Source organism: Neodiprion lecontei, chromosome 1 (genome assembly GCF_021901455.1).
Source record: "Neodiprion lecontei isolate iyNeoLeco1 chromosome 1, iyNeoLeco1.1, whole genome shotgun sequence".
Lineage (NCBI taxonomy): Eukaryota > Metazoa > Arthropoda > Insecta > Hymenoptera > Diprionidae > Neodiprion > Neodiprion lecontei.
Genome location: NC_060260.1, coordinates 31,635,122 through 31,653,333, shown reverse-complemented (window position 1 = coordinate 31,653,333; position 18,212 = coordinate 31,635,122). Strand labels below are relative to the sequence as shown.

The 18,212-nt window shown below is 37.8% G+C and overlaps 1 protein-coding gene and 1 long non-coding RNA gene across 7 annotated transcripts; one reads left to right on the top strand and one right to left on the bottom strand.

Annotated features, from left to right (window-relative positions):
- The first annotated feature begins 1,536 nt into the window (after window positions 1–1,536).
- Window positions 1,537–11,202, top strand: LOC107219405 (2-hydroxyacyl-CoA lyase 1). Of its 6 annotated transcripts, none has more exons than XM_015657607.2 (13): window positions 1,537–2,487; window positions 2,564–2,699; window positions 6,761–6,902; window positions 7,181–7,265; window positions 7,596–7,777; window positions 7,984–8,160; window positions 8,555–8,796; window positions 8,909–9,094; window positions 9,986–10,061; window positions 10,188–10,425; window positions 10,544–10,651; window positions 10,802–10,925; window positions 11,047–11,202. In XM_015657607.2, the coding sequence occupies exons 2-13, from the start codon at window positions 2,637–2,639 to the stop codon at window positions 11,140–11,142; spliced, it is 1,719 nt and encodes a 572-aa protein (XP_015513093.1). In that variant the 5' UTR covers window positions 1,537–2,487; window positions 2,564–2,636; the 3' UTR covers window positions 11,143–11,202. The 6 variants fall into 6 exon arrangements, with proteins under 6 accessions (XP_015513093.1, XP_046590931.1, XP_046590945.1 ...); XM_046734975.1 differs by having other exon boundaries at window positions 2,551–2,699; XM_046734982.1 differs by lacking the exon at window positions 1,537–2,487 and adding an exon at window positions 3,482–3,545 and having other exon boundaries at window positions 2,549–2,699.
- Window positions 10,935–12,923, bottom strand: LOC107219408. The gene is made up of 2 exons (XR_006903501.1): window positions 12,204–12,923; window positions 10,935–12,096 (listed from the first exon to the last, which is right to left on the bottom strand). It is a non-coding gene; the product is annotated as an uncharacterized LOC107219408 (long non-coding RNA).
- Window positions 12,924–18,212: the final 5,289 nt, after the last annotated feature.

The window sequence follows — 18,212 nt, the reverse complement described above, 5'->3', positions numbered from 1 at the left end:
GTAATCAGCACTTACTTATGAACTATGAATTAGCAGCAGGCTGCAACTCGAGAAAATGAACACTTTTTTGAACTTTTAATATGTAAGAAAAGTTTAATCTTTTAATCTGGCACTACGGAATCGGCTTTATTGTCTGACTCCTTAGGATAAATCATCACAGTTTTTATACTTCCAATATTTTACCAGATACCTTGGCCAACTGACGTTCAAAGTAAAATAATCAGAGATCTGCAATGAAAACCTTATTACGTCTGTTAGGTAATCGTCAGAAAAATATAGTAAGACAAAAGGGATTTAATGAAATGAAATACTTGCCCGTTTAATACCAGTGCCTATGGAATTACATATTTTAATCTTCCAATGAATTAGATGAATTTCAATCGCATTGCTATATACGTCTGTGCAGAAAACTTTACTTATTTCTGAACAGAAAGTGCGAGTGGAAAAACAAGCGCTCGAGTATACTGCCATACTTCAAACCTGTATTTTACGTCGTTATACAGATTCAGGGAGAAAACATCACGACTGTTGTAGTTTTCTTCCAGATTCTTCGCAATTGCGAGTTCTATGCCAATAACGATAGGAAAATATTCGGCCAGAAAATTAATTCTCAGTTCAACTGACAAGATGTTCCTTATTTTTTGTAACAATGGTTTACGAGTTGTACTGAGTTTTGCGACAGGGAAAAGTCACGCTGCTCACAAATTTTCACAACTGCCTACTTTTTGCCCTTGAATTAATTGCCCTTTCAGTCATGCGTAGAGGGATTGCGTGATAAACGTCTTCTCGAAATTTTCGAGACTCGGACGTTTCGAAACATTCGCAAATTATGTAACGTGTCTGGAAACTTTGTTACAGATGATCGCTATTATGCATCACTTAACAAGGGCTGAATACATGGTATGTGCAAAGCCTAACAATTAGTATTCCGTAAGACAATCGTTTTATTTAATTTCTTTATCATTCCAGACATGCGTATACACAATAATATGAGAGACAGGTAAGTTTTTTCGTACTCCTTGGAATACGTCCTATTATATCACCGGTTTTAAATTTTTAATGTAACTCAATTTATCACGTATAAACAATGGATTCGTGATTTTAGTTTGTGATTGTGAGCTGTCTGAAACTTTTCGACAGTGACTCAGAAACGACTATAATTTCGCAGCAACGTAACTTCAGTATATTTTCAATGTATGCATAACGTATAAATTGAGCTTAATTGCTAGATTAAATGTCTAAGCATCAATTCACTGCAAGGACAGGATGAAAGAAATGATTAGTATTATACTACAACTTTCTGAAATAGCAATATTATTATATACTTTACGAAGGACATAAGCTTTTTTTTGTTGAATAAAAAAAGTGCTTTGAAAAGAGGAAAAAGAAGAAACAACTGTGTTAATTGTGCTGACGTTTCTGCAAAAAACTTGCGAATGTAAGAATTGTTTGAATATGTAAAAAAGCCCAGAACTGCGTGTAAAAATATGTGGAGGTATGTGGAGAACAAAATAATATTGTATGAAAATGCACCTATCTTTTGATTTGTTTTCACGCAACTGATTTATTTATAATTGATTAACATGTTCAGAAGTAAATATATGTACGGAGAATGGAATATCATTATTGCTAATCGAGCGAAAAATAGTTTAATGTTCAGTAACAATTCTTTTACTTAAACCTTTCGACTTTTTTTATGTTAATACGCAAACGTGTGGACACTTTATAATTTTTAAATTATTTTCCAGTAAAGAATTGCAACTTCGAAGTTTTGCCTTGTTCATCATACTCAGCAATTCTATGTATCTGCCTTTGATATCTGTACTGATAAAATACAAAATACATTTCCGCTATTAAAAATAATTCAAGAACATGAAACTTCCGTTCACGGATACCTCTTTACAAACTATGAAAATCAGCGTTGAAATCTGTGCTCGTCAAATTCCTCAGCTCATTAGTAACGGATTTTACCTATAATATTTTGTTTAGCTTCAAAGAGGGTGCAAAAAATAAATATACCACACGCGCACTTTCGGTGCGCAAAGTGTTGCGCCTCCGACCGAAAATACAAGATACTGTAAAAATACTGTGTTAATTTTAAATATAGTTTACATTTGCATAGTTTGAAAAACCCGGATAATCACGTAAACAATTTTTTCCGCATTCCTTATAATTTTACATAATAGTGATATGCACCCATAACCCATAATTATAATCTTCAAAATCGTGGCATAAATTGTACGCGTAACGATATTTTAATGCTTGTTGAAAAATCAGTCGTTAAATACATAGGTCAAAGTAACAATGTAAAATTCATAGGCGTAAGTAGTCATGCCGATTGAAAACAAAAAGTATTATGGCTCAACGGATTACTCAGATCGAGAGTTCCATTCTACTGACTTCGGTGAAATTTTGAAAATCGAAGAAAATTGTTACATTATCGAATAACAAAGAAACTCCCGATGATCACCGCGATCCAAACTTCAGGTAAACAGCAATTTACCAATCGCGCTGCCGATGTGCGTCATTTGCGTTACGATTCACAATCAGTTGTCACTTCCAGTCACCTCGCAATTCAATGAGAAGCAGTTTCTGCTCGTCCCATTCAATCGTACGTTAGCAGAGCATTTTTTCCAATGACGAGTGAAACTGACGAGATGGACGGTAATCAAATACTTGCCGAAGCCCTTAAAACTCAGGTAACTGCTCTGAATTTAAAAATTGTCTTTTGGTTTTCAGTTGAATCTCTTGTTATCATTAACGTTCAGGTTATGTTTATACGTATTCTATTCCACCAGTCATGGTCAGTGTTCCATTCATTGTCGGGACTGATGCCTAACGAAATTGACAACGGCTTTAAAATCGTGAACCGTTAACATTGTACTTGACTAATATTACGGGTATGGTGAAAACCATACCAAAACTCCAAATCGCAATCAATTTCCAGTATAGTATAAGTAACATAGAGTTCCTACAGTATAACGGGTGGCACGAACAACAGACACGGAAATCTACTGCGCATGTCAGCGCGAAACTCCTGGGCAAGAGCGGTTCATATTCAAACCGAGATTGCACCTTTTCTACTGAAATCGTTTCTACAGAGATATTTTCTATAGAATTCGTTTCTACGGAAAGTAAATCCTAACTGAATCTAGCTCCAGGGTGACTCAGTCACCTTCTGCGTTCTTATCAGGGGATCGCGTGGGTGTGGTTCTGAATACGACCTAATTTATTCTATGTTTAAGGTAACACAAGGCATAAATCACTTGACTGAATTTTTCACTAGATACGAATTCTGTAGAAACGATTTCAGGAGAAACGGCCGTCTCCTTCAACCTTTGAAATCGGAAACGATGCCATCTTGAATACTGTATCTTTGTACTCATTAATTCGTGGGATTTATTTATTTTTTTTTCAAATCAAATCAGCTATCATTCGTAATCGTTTCTTTTCAGTTGCGGGTATATTTTAATCTTTACAGATGCTGTTCGGGGATTTTCCTATGTAACTGGTGGCACCCGAGCCTCTTCGACGGTGGTCGAGAGGTTAATTGATGATCGCAATAAATGTTGCAAGAACAAACTTAGCCGCATAAGTATCATTGATTCACCTGAAACTCATCGCATCATATTTTACCACCGGAAATTGCAATAATAATTCATATCAATGATTACATCTATGACGAAGCTTTTAAACACGAACGTATACCTCGTTCGCGGTAATAGATCTTAAGTATCGTGTGCGATATGCGTTTTAAAACAGTTTCCGTAATGTTTAACTACGCGTTGCAATCTCGGCTGGAGTACTATACATATAGGTGTCGCGCAATTCTTGGTAATTATCCTGACAATGGTCAGTGATGAACCATCGATATCATGTTGCCAAGGTAGCAGCTCTTGCACAAAAGCATCGAAGAAGAAATGAATAATAAAAGCAAATAACATTCTCGAAAGGGAGGTAATACTTTTGACCTACCATATCCTGACACTTTTGTGACGGGGGATTTGTCACAAGTACGTTTCGGAAAATCTTCACAGTACTCCTTGCCATTCCATGTAATTTAAGCAGATGTGCTAGTCATTTTCGACGTTTTCGTATACAGGGTCGGATTACTCGTAAGACTAAAAAGGCTATAGCCTGAGGCTGTCGAAATTTTCGACCCTTCAATTCTCAACATCAAATTTTTCAAAATAGTACCCAGATTTTCAAAAAATCGAGCATTTCAACTTTTAATCTTCACCAATAAAGGATCGCATGAATATCAATTTCTCACTGCAATCCGATTCCGAAGAATTTCCTGCATAACGTTCGAGAACTTTGTACACACGTGTACCATATATCGTAAAGCGCTAATTTTTCCTCTAGTATCAAAGGAATGTCTAAATGATAGTCTCTGTTGAGCATAGAGAGTGAAATCGCTCGTGATTTAGATTTTAAAAATGTAAAAGACGATTTTACCAGCGTTAAGGCGCGGAAAAAATATTTAATATAATTACTCAATATCGTAATAAAAAATGATAGAAGGGTGATACTTGGATATGAAGATCAGGAAATTAAACAAATTTCACTTTGTTTTTCTTAACCTTAGTCGATTTAATTTTATGTCGCCACTATTTAAATTTAACCAATTGGGCCATCTTGCAGGACCGACATTCGGCCTTTTTTTTGTAGAGCAGCCTCAGGTATCGTGCCCTCTTAATCCCACTCTAATACATTTTCATTCAATGCAAAAATGAAGAAATGGCATGAATCCCACGAATTTACTGTTGTGTTTTCGTAGAATCCTTACCATTTCATTATTTCTGCATCGAAAGAAAAAATGTTGCACGGTTTTTGTTCAGAATTGTATATAGAATGGGGCTGTTAAGCCCTTATTCGCGTTTGAGGTACGTGGACTTCGACGTTTGGACATACATACGACAACGTCGAAATCGACCAGAATACTCCCTTAAGGATATTACTACAAGTAATAGAATGCCAGAGAATGTGTGTAAAATATTTATCAAACGTTTCGTTTCCGTTTTCGGTGGATACGGCAGAATTTGATTTTTCGATTACTTCCGTACGCACAATCGGCCCGAATTACTACGCGATGACGGCGATACAGCGAGTAATACTGGTTTATTTTTTCTGCTCTCGAGCTGATGGAAGTTGTCCTCACTAATTCACATTACGTGCGCAGCAATCGTATTATCACGGACAATATTGCCGTGCTCCATGACTGTGACCGACCTACCGTATACTTCGGTGATCCACACTCATCAGATTACAGTTCATTCTTACGTAAACAAATTACGTAAAAATTGCTCACATGTCACATATTCTATAACTAATGTCCAATCAATGAATCGTAAGAAAGATAGAATAAAAATTATTCTAAACTTGGTCGAAGTCCTGCAGAAAAATATTATTTATAATGTTGATGTTAGCTAATTTAGTGGATTGCCTTCCGCTTCTAATTGCTTTCTTTTGAGTTTTTTTAACATAATTTAGAACAATACTTTCGGTTACCCGGTGAAATTAAAAGAAACTGTGGAAAATAGAATTCAAAAATACATATTAACCTACTCCAATGATTTATCGTTTCATTACGCTGTTTTAATAATTTTATCGTTTACTTTATCTAAAATAAAGTAAGTATACCAGTTATTAACCCTGTCCCAATTATTGACCTTTTTTGATCGTATTCGTTTAATCTTTAGTTGTAAAATTACCAAAAAATAAATTTGTAGTGTTTAACCCTCTAGCAATTGGATTTAGTCACCGAAAAATTCTCAATATGGGCCGTCAATTTGAAAATTTTCGAACATAAAAGGGTCAATAATTGGGTCTAAAAGTGTCAATAACTGGTATAGTTACCTTATAGTGAATATCAATAATGCGCGCACGAATGTGTTCAATCGATTAATTATTATTTAGGAATATTTTTATGACATTGTCTTCAACATTTCTCTCATTTTTCAAACAACTCTGTTGAATCCATTTCCATTCGTGTGACGCTCAGCTATTTCCCTGAACAAAATTTACTTGTTACTTGAAAAAAAATATCGCATCCAAGTTTTTCCACCCCCTGATTTCTGCCACCCTATGCTATAGCCTACTCAGCCCATTAGTTATTTCACCCCCGGCAAAGAGGCCATCATCCCCTGTGGCACGCGACGTCTTCACCATCCATCCGGCCAAGGAAGAACGTTGTACCCATATTGTACCTATGCTGTACGCAAGCTTACGCGGGTTTTTACCTGGAAACTGCGCTTGTAAATATAATATATAAAACATACTCACAAACTGCAGTAAATACCTCGCCTCGAAAACACCCGGACAACAAGGATTTACGCCAATCATTCGAAAGCTTTTCTTATCCTCGCCCGTACACTTCAATCCTCATTTCAACGCGGCTGGTTCCCGTCCCTTCGCTCAAAGTGATTAAATTTACAGCCGAATATTTACCCATGCACAGTCATTCTACGTAATATCTATAAAATGATTCGCGCGCGCGATGCGCGATTCAAAACAATTAGAAGCGTTTGCAGTATTCGTCGTAGAATTGGTAAATAACATGAATTATAGTTTCACAAACATTCAACACTGGTTTCTTTTAGTATTACCAAAATTCGAATGTCTCTAAACATAACTAATCATAATCTTTGATCTGATGAGTTTTGTGTCAAGTTTTATTCAGTACGTGTGTATGAAAACTTTGATTTATGAGTAAAAACTAATATTTCTTTTAATGCAATCTGTAATTTATCTGTTACAGGGGCTGGAGTATGTTTTTGGGATTACAGGACATCCAGTTATAGAGTTAGCTATGGAAATGCAAACTGCAGGTCTTCAGTATTTGGGATTCAGAAATGAACAAGCAGCATGCTACGCTGCCCAAGCTTATGGTTACCTTACCAGTGGGTATATTCACAACTATTTTCACTTTTAATCGTTCAGTTACTTGTAAAATTTAAACTTTTATATCACATTTTAGGCTCGGGCGAATTATAATCTCATACCTTTCGATTCGTCCGAAATATTCTAATCAGATTCTTTTTCAAATTCCCTTCTTGCCAGCTATCTTATTGTTTTCAACAGACGCTGTACAGCGTTTATTCTTACACATATTTAAAGATGTCAAGGCCTGTTAAAGTAATCAATTGTATAGTGTTTAACAAAGCTTTTTGTTGACTAGGAAAGCCAGGCGTAGTTCTTTGTGTCTCAGGGCCAGGATTACTACATGTTGTCGGCGGTATGGCAAATGCACAAGTCAACTGTTGGTGTGTATGACAAAATCAATAATATAATTGATGCAAAATTTGCATACACGATTGTCCTCACGTAAAATCACTACAATTCAAATATTTTTCTGACCTCGACCATACGAAATATATCAAAGCCTTTATGCGTGACCCTCTTAAATTGTTAGTACATACCTTTAGTTAAGTGTTTGTGGATAATCAAAAATATTAATCTGATTTTAAAATAATTGGGCTATTATCACATACATTATATTATTATTATATACATTATTATACAGTCAAGTACATGAGAAAAAATGTAAAAAGATCTGAAAGTGTTGTTCACACTGCATGCGCATTTTGTTGTAGGCCAGTGTTAGTAATTGGAGGATCATGTCCGCAAGATCATGAAGGAATTGGGGGCTTTCAAGAATGGCCGCAAGTAGAAAGCAGTCGCCCATACTGCAAATATGCTGCGAGACCACCTTCAGCTGCACTTATTCCTGTTCATGTTGAAAAAGCTGTGAGACTAGCCACATATGGCAGACCTGGTAATTAATTGGATATTTTGTAGATGCGGTTGCGTCAATGGAGTACCATTCTTTTTAGAGAGATATGAAACAGCTGGTGCGCAATATTAATCTAAAAACACAATTTATTCTCAGCTTTGATATAAAGCATTACATATAGCGGCCATAGAACTTTGAATGGCTTTAGAATTTTTCAAGAGTCTTGTGACAAAACTTATTTATTCCAGGCGCTGCTTATTTAGACATGCCGGCCACAATTCTGACTCAAAGAGTTGCTGGAAAGAAAGTTGCAAAGATCCTGCGATGTCCACCACCACCCTTAATATATCCTCAGCCACAGCTCATAGAACAAGCAGTGAACATATTGGCTAACGCTAAGAAGCCTTTGATTATTGTTGGAAAAGGTAACTAGTATGATGATAACTGATAACACCCTTTTTGCTCAGTTTGCATCTTCAAACTATATTTGCGTTATTTAGAGAAGGCTGTTTTAGTTTTTTCAAGTATTTCAATTGCAGAATATTGATGGCGTAAATCATCAGTATGCATTATCAAGTTTTAAGTTCCGCATATAGCATGCAAACAATATCGATATAGCTTTTTGAAAATAATGTTCATCTTTTCCTTTCATGTTCACCAATAAATAAAAAAAAAATCCTATATCATTGTTCAGTGAGTTGAGCATTGCAAAAACATTATTTACACGGGGTTGGCTAAATTGAACATGAAATCTATATCGCCATGTGATTTATTATTTACGTAAACGTCAGGAAGATAATTAAATACCTTTGTTCACAGGAGCCGCTTATGCACGTGCCGAAAAAGGAGTTCAAGACCTTGTGTATTCCACAAACTTACCTTTCTTGCCAACTCCAATGGGCAAAGGTGTGGTACCAGATACAGATGAACATTGTGTATCCAGTGCAAGAACATTAGCTTTGCAACAGAGTGATGTGGTATTACTTTTGGGAGCCAGATTAAACTGGATGTTGCACTTTGGACAGCCGCCTCGGTACCAGAAAAATGTGAAAGTGATCCAGGTACAGACCGAACATGATATTGATTTTATATACTTACCAGATATGAGAAAATTTGTGCAAGTATAGGAAATCCAAAAGTTAAGGCCAACTGTGATATCAATATTATTGTTAGGTGGATTTGTGCGCTGAAGAAATGCACAATTCGTTGCAAGCTGCTGTAGCCATACAGGCTGACATAGGACCAGTGGTACATCAGATGTCGCAAGCATTTAAAAACCGGAAATTTAATTTCAGTCAAACTAGTTCATGGTGGAAAGAATTGCGTGCAAAGGCTGAAAAAAATAAGCAGGCTGTTGGTGTAAGTATGAGCTCTCAGGTAACTTCTAAGTGATGCATATACATGCAAACCTTGTTATATCTTTCATGATTGTTTTCAAGTGAAATGCATACAACTGACGACTTATTTATAAACTTTCTTAAGGATGTACGCTTCTGTGGACTATACTGTCTGATTCACAATTAATAAAAGGGAGGAATCGTTTGAAAAGCCTACATCAGTGTTATTTGTGCCAGTGATAATTAAACAACAGCATTGTTTTGTACTAAAAACGAATCTGAACTAATTCGAATAACACAAATTGTAAAATATCAATACTTTAAGAAAAGCTTTTGTAATTAGATCGTTGAAAACTATTAAACTCTTTTGTTTTCAATAAGATTCGAATATGTTTGGGCTAGTGTAGGTATATAATGAATACATGTCATCGCTGACGAATATCTGTTGCAACAAAAATCTATATTTATCCAGTCTGAAGATGACTGTTGGTAAAAGTTTTTACAGGCTGAGATTTGTCTGGCCACTGAAATAAACCAAAGAATATGAGAATCAGATCGAAAACACCAGTGTTATCATATCGATCGTTCCAATTATAAAAATTTTCTTAAATTATTGATGTCTTAGCTTCTGCTGTTTCAATTTTCTCACGTTCATTTCTATTATGCATATATTAGGAATGTTGTTTTATTCGTGTTTGGTATTATTGGCCTGAACAACATTACTGGAGATTTTTCTTGACAGTTTCTTTTATTTTCCTAACTTTTGATTTAGACAGTATGGTCACATTCATACATTCTTAATACAAAATATCAATATATTCATAACGATAGAAAATAAAATTTCTCAATTTCTCTTCCCACATGTTAATTACCAGTCAAGTAAAACAAGTTTGCAAGAGTGTGATTATTTCAGGCTATGGCACAAGTCACATCACTCCCACTGAACTATTACACAGTCTTTAAAAGTATTGAAGATTTAATTCCAAACGGTAAGCTATCCCACATAATGATCTCTCTGGTGCAACAATTTTCAGAAAATCATATTTCAGGGGCAACAAACCACTTTATTCTCATGCGTTATTGAGATATTCATCACTCATAATTTTATTGTTCAGATTCTATTATCTGTTCTGAGGGTGCCAATACAATGGATATTGGACGTACTATGCTCTTCAATAGATTACCACGACACAGGTTGGATGCAGGGACTTTTGGTACAATGGGTGTAGGCCCAGGTTTTGCAATAGCAGCTGCTCTTTACTGTAAAGATAACTACCCCAAGAAAAGAGTAATTTGCGTCGAAGGAGACAGTGCATTCGGGTTTTCCGGTATGGAAGTTGAAACAATGTTTAGGTAAGACATTATCGAAGGTTCTGTAAGTTATCTCCTCGTCGGATATTATTTCCAATTGGAGTGTGGTATCAGTACTTCAAAAATTCATGCCTAACACTTCATATTACTCAAATTCCAGATACAAATTACCCATAATTATTATAATAATAAACAACAACGGAATTTATAGTGGGTTAGATAAAGAGACGATGAGGCAAATACAGGATGCTGGTGAAGCGACACAAGTGTAAGAATACCGACATTTTTAAAAGATAATTCAAATAGCTTTTAAAATGCATGTTGATACATCTTATCTCTTCGGTAACGTTTGGATGAGCTCTTCAATGTTTTGCAAAATAATGAAATTTTGAATTCACCTATAATTTTTTGCACACAGAACACCAACCCGTTCACTGACTGTTGAGACACACTATGAAAAAATAATGGAAATGTTTGGAAAGAAGGGTCATTTTTGTTCAACGATACCTGAATTAGAAAAAGCTGTGAAAAGTGCTTTGAAGGTGATATACTTCAAATGAGAAAATATTTATTTCACGTAACGAATAATTAAATACATGAAGTAATACTACAATAGAAATTGAATTCAGCAGTACATGTATGTAAACTGATTTATTTTTTTAGGAAACTGATTCACCAAGTATAATCAACACTATGATCGACCCTTTAGCTGATCGTAAAACACAAAGCTTCAATTGGCTAACAGAGTCAAAATTATAAATATTAAATTAAGAATTTTATACAAGGTTTTTTATGGAATAAAGATAAGTTATACTATAATCATTAGCAAAAATGTACAACACGGGTAGAGAGGTAATAAGAATCAGAGAAAAAGTTTGTTCTGATGTCTTATTTGCTACCCAATGTGATTAACTAAAGCATTTATAATCGCAAATGCTTTTGCCCCACTGTAATATTATCTCGACCATGAATGGTTATGACTTCAACTTGTACACAAGGATGAATTAATAGTGTAGAGCAGCAACAATACTTTTGTAAGTGTTAATTTGGGTACTCTGGATTCTTATAATAATGTAGTATAGAAGCCACACGACCAGGGATAAAAAAAACTTTACAATATTTAACAATGCAAGCTTTAAGAAATCGTGGTTTAACGATTCACAATTCAGGATCGTATTGTTTAGTCGTCGCTAAAGACGAGATACACATAAGACTATCCTAGTCCTTGTTTGGCAACAATACATAAATAACATTTTGGGACGAATGTTGATAACAAGAGTTAACTTTTCATAAGATCCTTAGTGATTTCACAAGGATATTTCAAGGACAATTAGTAGGTACATCAATGATTATCTGTAATCTAAATCTTAGCTGGAATGAGAAAAGTATATTCTAGATGCGATCGATTGGTGATCCCATTAGCTATTTATTGACAGAATAATTGACTGCACTGTATGACTTACCCTGTCTTTTATAGAACGTGACCAAAATTGTTAATGGGATAATGACTTAAGTTTTTCGGTTATATACCCTGTTGAGATTCTAGAAAGTACATTTGTAAGTGGATTTTGCTCCCCTGTATTCGTTGCTTCTTCTATATTAACACCTGCTTCTTGTGCCAAAACCGTCAAAGAGCTGACAGCATTCTTGAGGGCCGTATCCAATAATCCATTGCTTTGCACAATATCATTAATCTCGTGGAGCTCCTGTTTTCTGAAAATTACGAATACATGTTAATCCTACCAATTTGAGTACCCATTAGAATTGAGAAGGTTAATGAATACAACTGAACTTGACATACAGAAAGGGGAAGATCTTACATTTTTGAAACAACGGAGTTGATCTTAATCAGTTCGTTCTGAATTTCCATTTTCACTTCGATGGTTGAATCGGCTTCTGAGTGCATTGTGAATCATTCAATTCAGTGATCGAGCGATTATTTCGAGAGTGTGTGGCCCTTTAGTCGGTTATGAAATCCAAATATTGTGCACTCATGGCGTTCTCATGGTATTTTACTGCTTTTTGTTGTAGTTTCCCGCCAAAACGCAATCAACATCTGCTTACAGCTAACCATGGAGGGTAGAGGTATGGGGTAGGGAGAAGTATCTTATGTGGGTTTTCAACTAGATAAGTGTCCACCAAAACGCGACAAATAATAATTCCACAAGTGACAGAATGGCGGTCATAAGCAATAAGGGAAACAATCTGATTGACGCTTAACAATCGGGGTTCAAATAGTTTGAAAAATTTGTTTAGTTACAAATCCTTGGGTTCAATCGGGTTCGATTTGATTGGCGCTTTGTATCACTTTTGCCGCAGAAACGCAATCTCAATTGTACTCTATTTTTATGCCACTTAGTACACTTACTACACACGCCGCGCCGTACAGCTGACTTATGATGCGCAATCGCAATTCCCATTCAACGTCGCGGGTGCGTTCCGAAATTAGCTCCGAATGCTTCTTATAATAATCTTGTATTTCTTTTGTGCTGCCGAGTTTGCAGATAGTTGTGCCTCTGTCGTAGGGAGTGTTTAGCGCTGGTAGCTAATTTCGGAACGCACCCGCGAAGTTGACTGGGAAATGCGATTGCGCTGCTAAGCGAATATTCATAATTGTCAAGTGCCGAATAATAAAAATCATTATATCAATATTGAAATATCTCTAGAAATCACAAGATATTACAAATTCAGAAATCTCCAATATACGACATAATATTAAAGAACAAATCTACACAATAGTTAGATTGCAAAGATATATTCATATTGCGGTAGTAACAGGCTGTAGTGAATTATTTAATAAAGATATCTGGCAGTATTGAAGAGCTTTCTCTCTGTTGCACTTATATTAAACCACCAGGAGTAAGAATATGCCACGTCTACACTTTGCGTTACTTCCGGACGAGAGTCTACTTACTGCTATGCCTGACTATAATATTGATTCCAGTTATAATTATTGTGAGGATATTAAAATAAATGTTTATGATGCTTTAAGGTCGTTGTTTAATCGCATCACCTTACAGAAAAATCGTGAGAGCTGGATTACCCACAGTTGTCCAGTAGGTCGGTTCCTAATTTGCCCGCAGTGTTGTTCTGTACATTGACTGAAGAATGTAATGACGGATGCCCCTGGGTAAATTTTTGTGACAAGTTTTCGGCGCGCAAGTAGGCCTAGGTGGGCTTGGGAGCGTAGGAGGGTTCTGCTCTATCGACTCTACCTAACGGGTCGCGCCGACATTCGTAGCAGGCAAAGTGGTGTCCGTATGGAAGCTTAAGATTGAGTCAGTACAAAGTGAGTACGTAAGGCTATTTATCGGCTGCGATTTAAAAAAGTCGGTCAGCTCGATCATCCCCGTGAGAAGACGCGTAACCGCGTCCACCACCAACCACCGCAACAATCTCCGAGCACCACCAACCGCCGTCAACCACCTCCTACCACCTCCGACCACCTTCGTCCTCCTCGTCCACCACGTCCCCGTCCTCCTACTCCTCCTCCTCCTTCCCGCCCCTCGTCGTCCTCGTCCTCCTCGACCACCGCCGATCACTTCCCATCGCCACCAAACACTTTCTACCTCCTCCAAACACCTCCAAACACCTCCTACCATTTCTAAACACCTCCAACCACCTCCGACCACCTCCGACTACCTCCGACCATCCTCCTCTTCGGATCCTGCTCCACCATGTATTTCTATAACATTAATATTCATAATTATTCAAACAACTTTTCATTTGCTCTCTCGATCTTGTAGAGAAGCAGAATTGTTTTTCGAAAAGTGTTCGTATCTAAAAAAATTCAGAGTAACTGTAATACATCACGGATGCGCTAATTTAGATCGAGATGAAATGGAAGCTCCGTATTTGAGACAGTATTTCATGCAGTGTCCTGATTTACAGACCTAAAGAGGTGATTGTAGGCGACTTTTTTTTTTGATGGGGAAAGAAAGAACGAAGCTTCTTAAAACCTCGAGTGTGTTTTAACACACATTTGAAAGGTACGAGCAAAAATTTTTATCACCCAACTGTCGCAGAACGGCAGTGTTATTAGCTGACCCGTTAACTGAAGAATACATCTTCAGTCAAAGGCTGATCATCGAAGGACCTAGCTGTTTCAGTATGAAATCGGCAGGAAAGATGAAGTGCGTATTTCTTGTCTGAAATGTGAAAACTGAAATCACTATAATCATATCATATCATCATACAGAATCATACATAGTATTAGAGTTCGAAACAAAGTTCGGATGTTCAGAAAGTGATGTCACCCAAAATTTTTTTTCTTTTGACGTTATCGATCTAAAATCGGCTAGCCTCCTCAGTCTGGAAACAACCGCGCAGTAGAGCTGACGTATGAGAATCGCGCTCCACAGATTTCAAGTACCAGGTTCTCTACCTCCTGGATCCTGCGCTCCGGATCAACTTCCTGATGCAACTTGACTTCCAGGACAAGCGCTCCGTAGTTTCTGCGCTCTACGTCCGGTACCTAGTAAAAGTCGACTTCACGGACAAGCGCTCCGTGGTTCCTGCGCTCCAGGTACGCTACCTGGTGAAACTTGACTTCAGGAACAGGTTGAAGTTCGGCAACGGATCAAGAGTTGCAGTCAGAGCACATGAAACTTAAACGCAGATTTCAGGAAGTTAAGGGAAAAAATTCACAAATTTACAACTACAAAAATCCATTTGCATTTTTGGGGAAAATTTTCGCGATTTCGCAAAGTGCTGGAATATATTCTTTCATGCACTATTCCGACGTAATTTTGCGAGAGAAATCGATTGGGCGCAGTCCCAATACGCTGCAATCAACGCATCAAAAGTTACGGCCAAAAAACTGGAATCCGAATTTTCGACGTTTTTCAGCAGGTGCTTTTTCGCTCGCCATTTCTCTCCTGTTGGTCCTACGCTCTTTTCGCTGCGATTTCTGAGCTCCTGAGGGTCCAATTGGTCAGATAAGGGTCATTCAAATCGAATCTGAGACCAAAAGTTTTTTGCCCAAAAAAAAAGTAAGGCTAACCCCTTTCCATTTTTGGCGAAAATTTTTGCGATTTTCAAAAGTGCTGGAATTGATTAATTGTGGCACTATTCCGACGTAATTTTGCGAGAGAAATCGATTGGGCGCAGTCCCAATACGCTGCGATCAACGCATCGAAAGTTACGGCCAAAAAACTAGAACCCGAATTTTCGACATTTTTCAGCAGGTGCTTTTTCGCTCGCCATTTCTCTCCTGTTGGTCCTACGCTCTTTTCGCTGCGATTTCTGAGTTCCTGAGGGTCCAATTGGTCAGATGAGGGTCATTCAAATCGAATCTGAGACCAAAATTTTTTTGCCCAAAAAAAAAGTAAGGCTAACCCCTTTCCATTTTTGGCGAAAACTTTCGCGATTTTCAAAAGTGCTGAAATTGATTAATTGTGGCACTATTCCGACGTAATTTTGCGAGAGAACTCGATTGGGCGCAGTCCCAATACGCTGCGATCAACGCATCAGAAGTTACGGCCAAAAAACCAGAACCCGAATTTTCGACATTTTTCAGCAGGTGCTTTTTCGCTCGCCATTTCTCTCCTGTTGGTCCTACGCTCTTTTCGCTGCGATTTCTGAGTTCCTGAGGGTCCAATTGGTCAGATAAGGGTCATTCAAATCGAATCTGAGACCAAAACTTTTTTGCCCAAAAAAAAAGTGAGGCTAACCCCTTTCCATTTTTTGCGAAAATTTTCGCGATTTTCAAAAGTGCTGAAATTGATTAATTGTGGCACTATTCCGACGTAATTTTGCGAGAAAACTCGATTGGGCGCAGTCCCAATACGCTGCGATCAACGCATCAAAAGTTACGGCCAAAAAACTGAAATCCGAATTTTCGACATTTTTCAGCAGGTGCTTTTTCGCTCGCCATTTCTCTCCTGTTGGTCCTACGCTCTTTTCGCTGCGATTTCTGAGCTCCTGAGGGTCCAATTGGTCAGATGAGGGTCATTCAAATCGAATCTGAGACCAAAAGTTTTTTGCCCAAAAAAAAAGTAAGGCTAACCCCTTTCCATTTTTGGCGAAAATTTTCGCGATTTTCAAAAGTGCTGGAATTGATTAATTGTGGCACTATTCCGACGTAATTTTGCGAGAGAAATCGATCGGGCGCAGTCCCAATACGCTGCGATCAACGCATCAAAAGTTACGGCCAAAAAACTGGAACCCGAATTTTCGACATTTTTCAGCAGGTGCTTTTTCGCTCGCCATTTCTCTCCTGTTGGTCCTACGCTCTTTTCGCTGCGATTTCTGAGCTCCTGAGGGTCCAATTGGTCAGATGAGGGTCATTCAAATCGAATCTGAGACCAAAAGTTTTTTGCCCAAAAAAAAAGTAAGGCTAACCCCTTTCCATTTTTGGCGAAAATTTTCGCGATTTTCAAAAGTGCTGAAATTGATTAATTGTGGCACTATTCCGACGTAATTTTGCGAGAAAACTCGATTGGGCGCAGTCCCAATACGCTGCGATCAACGCATCAAAAGTTACGGCCAAAAAACCTGAACCCGAATTTTCGACATTTTTCAGCAGGTGCTTTTTCGCTCGCCATTTCTCTCCTGTTGGTCCTACGCTCTTTTCGCTGCGATGTCTGAGTTCCTGAGGGTCCAATTGGTCAGATAAGGGTCATTCAAATCGAATCTGAGACCAAAATTTTCTTGCCCAAAAAAAAAGTAAGGCTAACCCCTCTCCATTTTTGGCGAAAATTTTCGCGATTTTCAAAAGTGCTGAAATTGATTGATTGTGGCACTATTCCGACGTAATTTTGCGAGAGAACTCGATTGGGCGCAGTCCCAATACGCTGCGATCAACGCATCAAAAGTTACGGCCAAAAAACTGAAATCCGAATTTTCGGCATTTTTCAGCAGGTGCTTTTTCGCTCGCCATTTCTCTCCTGTTGGTCCTACACTCTTTTCGCTGCGATTTCTGAGTTCCTGAGGGTCCAATTGGTCAGATAAGGGTCATTCAAATCGAATCTGAGACCAAAAGTTTTTTGCCCAAAAAAAAAGTAAGGCTAACCCCTTTCCATTTTTGGCGAAAATTTTCGCGATTTTCAAAAGTGCTGAAATTGATTAATTGTGGCACTATTCCGACGTAATTTTGCGAGAGAACTCGATTGGGCGCAGTCCCAATACGCTGCGATCAACGCATCAAAAGTTACGGCCAAAAAACCAGAACCCGAATTTTCGACATTTTTCAGCAGGTGCTTTTTCGCTCGCCATTTCTCTCCTGTTGGTCCTACGCTCTTTTCGCTGCGATTTCTGAGTTCCTGAGGGTCCAATTGGTCAGATAAGGGTCATTCAAATCGAATCTGAGACCAAAATTTTTTTGCCCAAAAAAAAAGTAAGGCTAACCCCTTTCCATTTTTGGCGAAAATTTTCGCGATTTTCAAAAGTGCTGAAATTGATTAATTGTGGCACTATTCCGACGTAATTTTGCGAGAAAACTCGATTGGGCGCAGTCCCAATACGCTGCGATCAACGCATCAAAAGTTACGGCCAAAAAACCAGAACCCGAATTTTCGACATTTTTCAGCAGGTGCTTTTTCGCTCGCCATTTCTCTCCTGTTGGTCCTACGCTCTTTTCGCTGCGATGTCTGAGTTCCTGAGGGTCCAATTGGTCAGATAAGGGTCATTCAAATCGAATCTGAGACCAAAATTTTCTTGCCCAAAAAAAAAGTAAGGCTAACCCCTTTCCATTTTTGGCGAAAATTTTCGCGATTTTCAAAAGTGCTGAAATTGATTGATTGTGGCACTATTCCGACGTAATTTTGCGAGAGAACTCGATTGGGCGCAGTCCCAATACGCTGCGATCAACGCATCAAAAGTTACGGCCA

What these genes read in the sequence shown, in the direction of transcription:
- LOC107219405 (XM_015657607.2), top strand. Translation starts at nt 2,637, where the DNA reads ATGACGAGTGAAACTGACGAGATGGACGGTAATCAAATACTTGCCGAA. An exon ending in AGCTTATGGTTACCTTACCA is followed by an intron (nt 6,903 to 7,180) that starts GTGGGTATATTC and finishes TTTGTTGACTAG; the next exon opens with GAAAGCCAGGCGTAGTTCTT. An exon ending in TTTGATTATTGTTGGAAAAG is followed by an intron (nt 8,161 to 8,554) that starts GTAACTAGTATG and finishes CTTTGTTCACAG; the next exon opens with GAGCCGCTTATGCACGTGCC.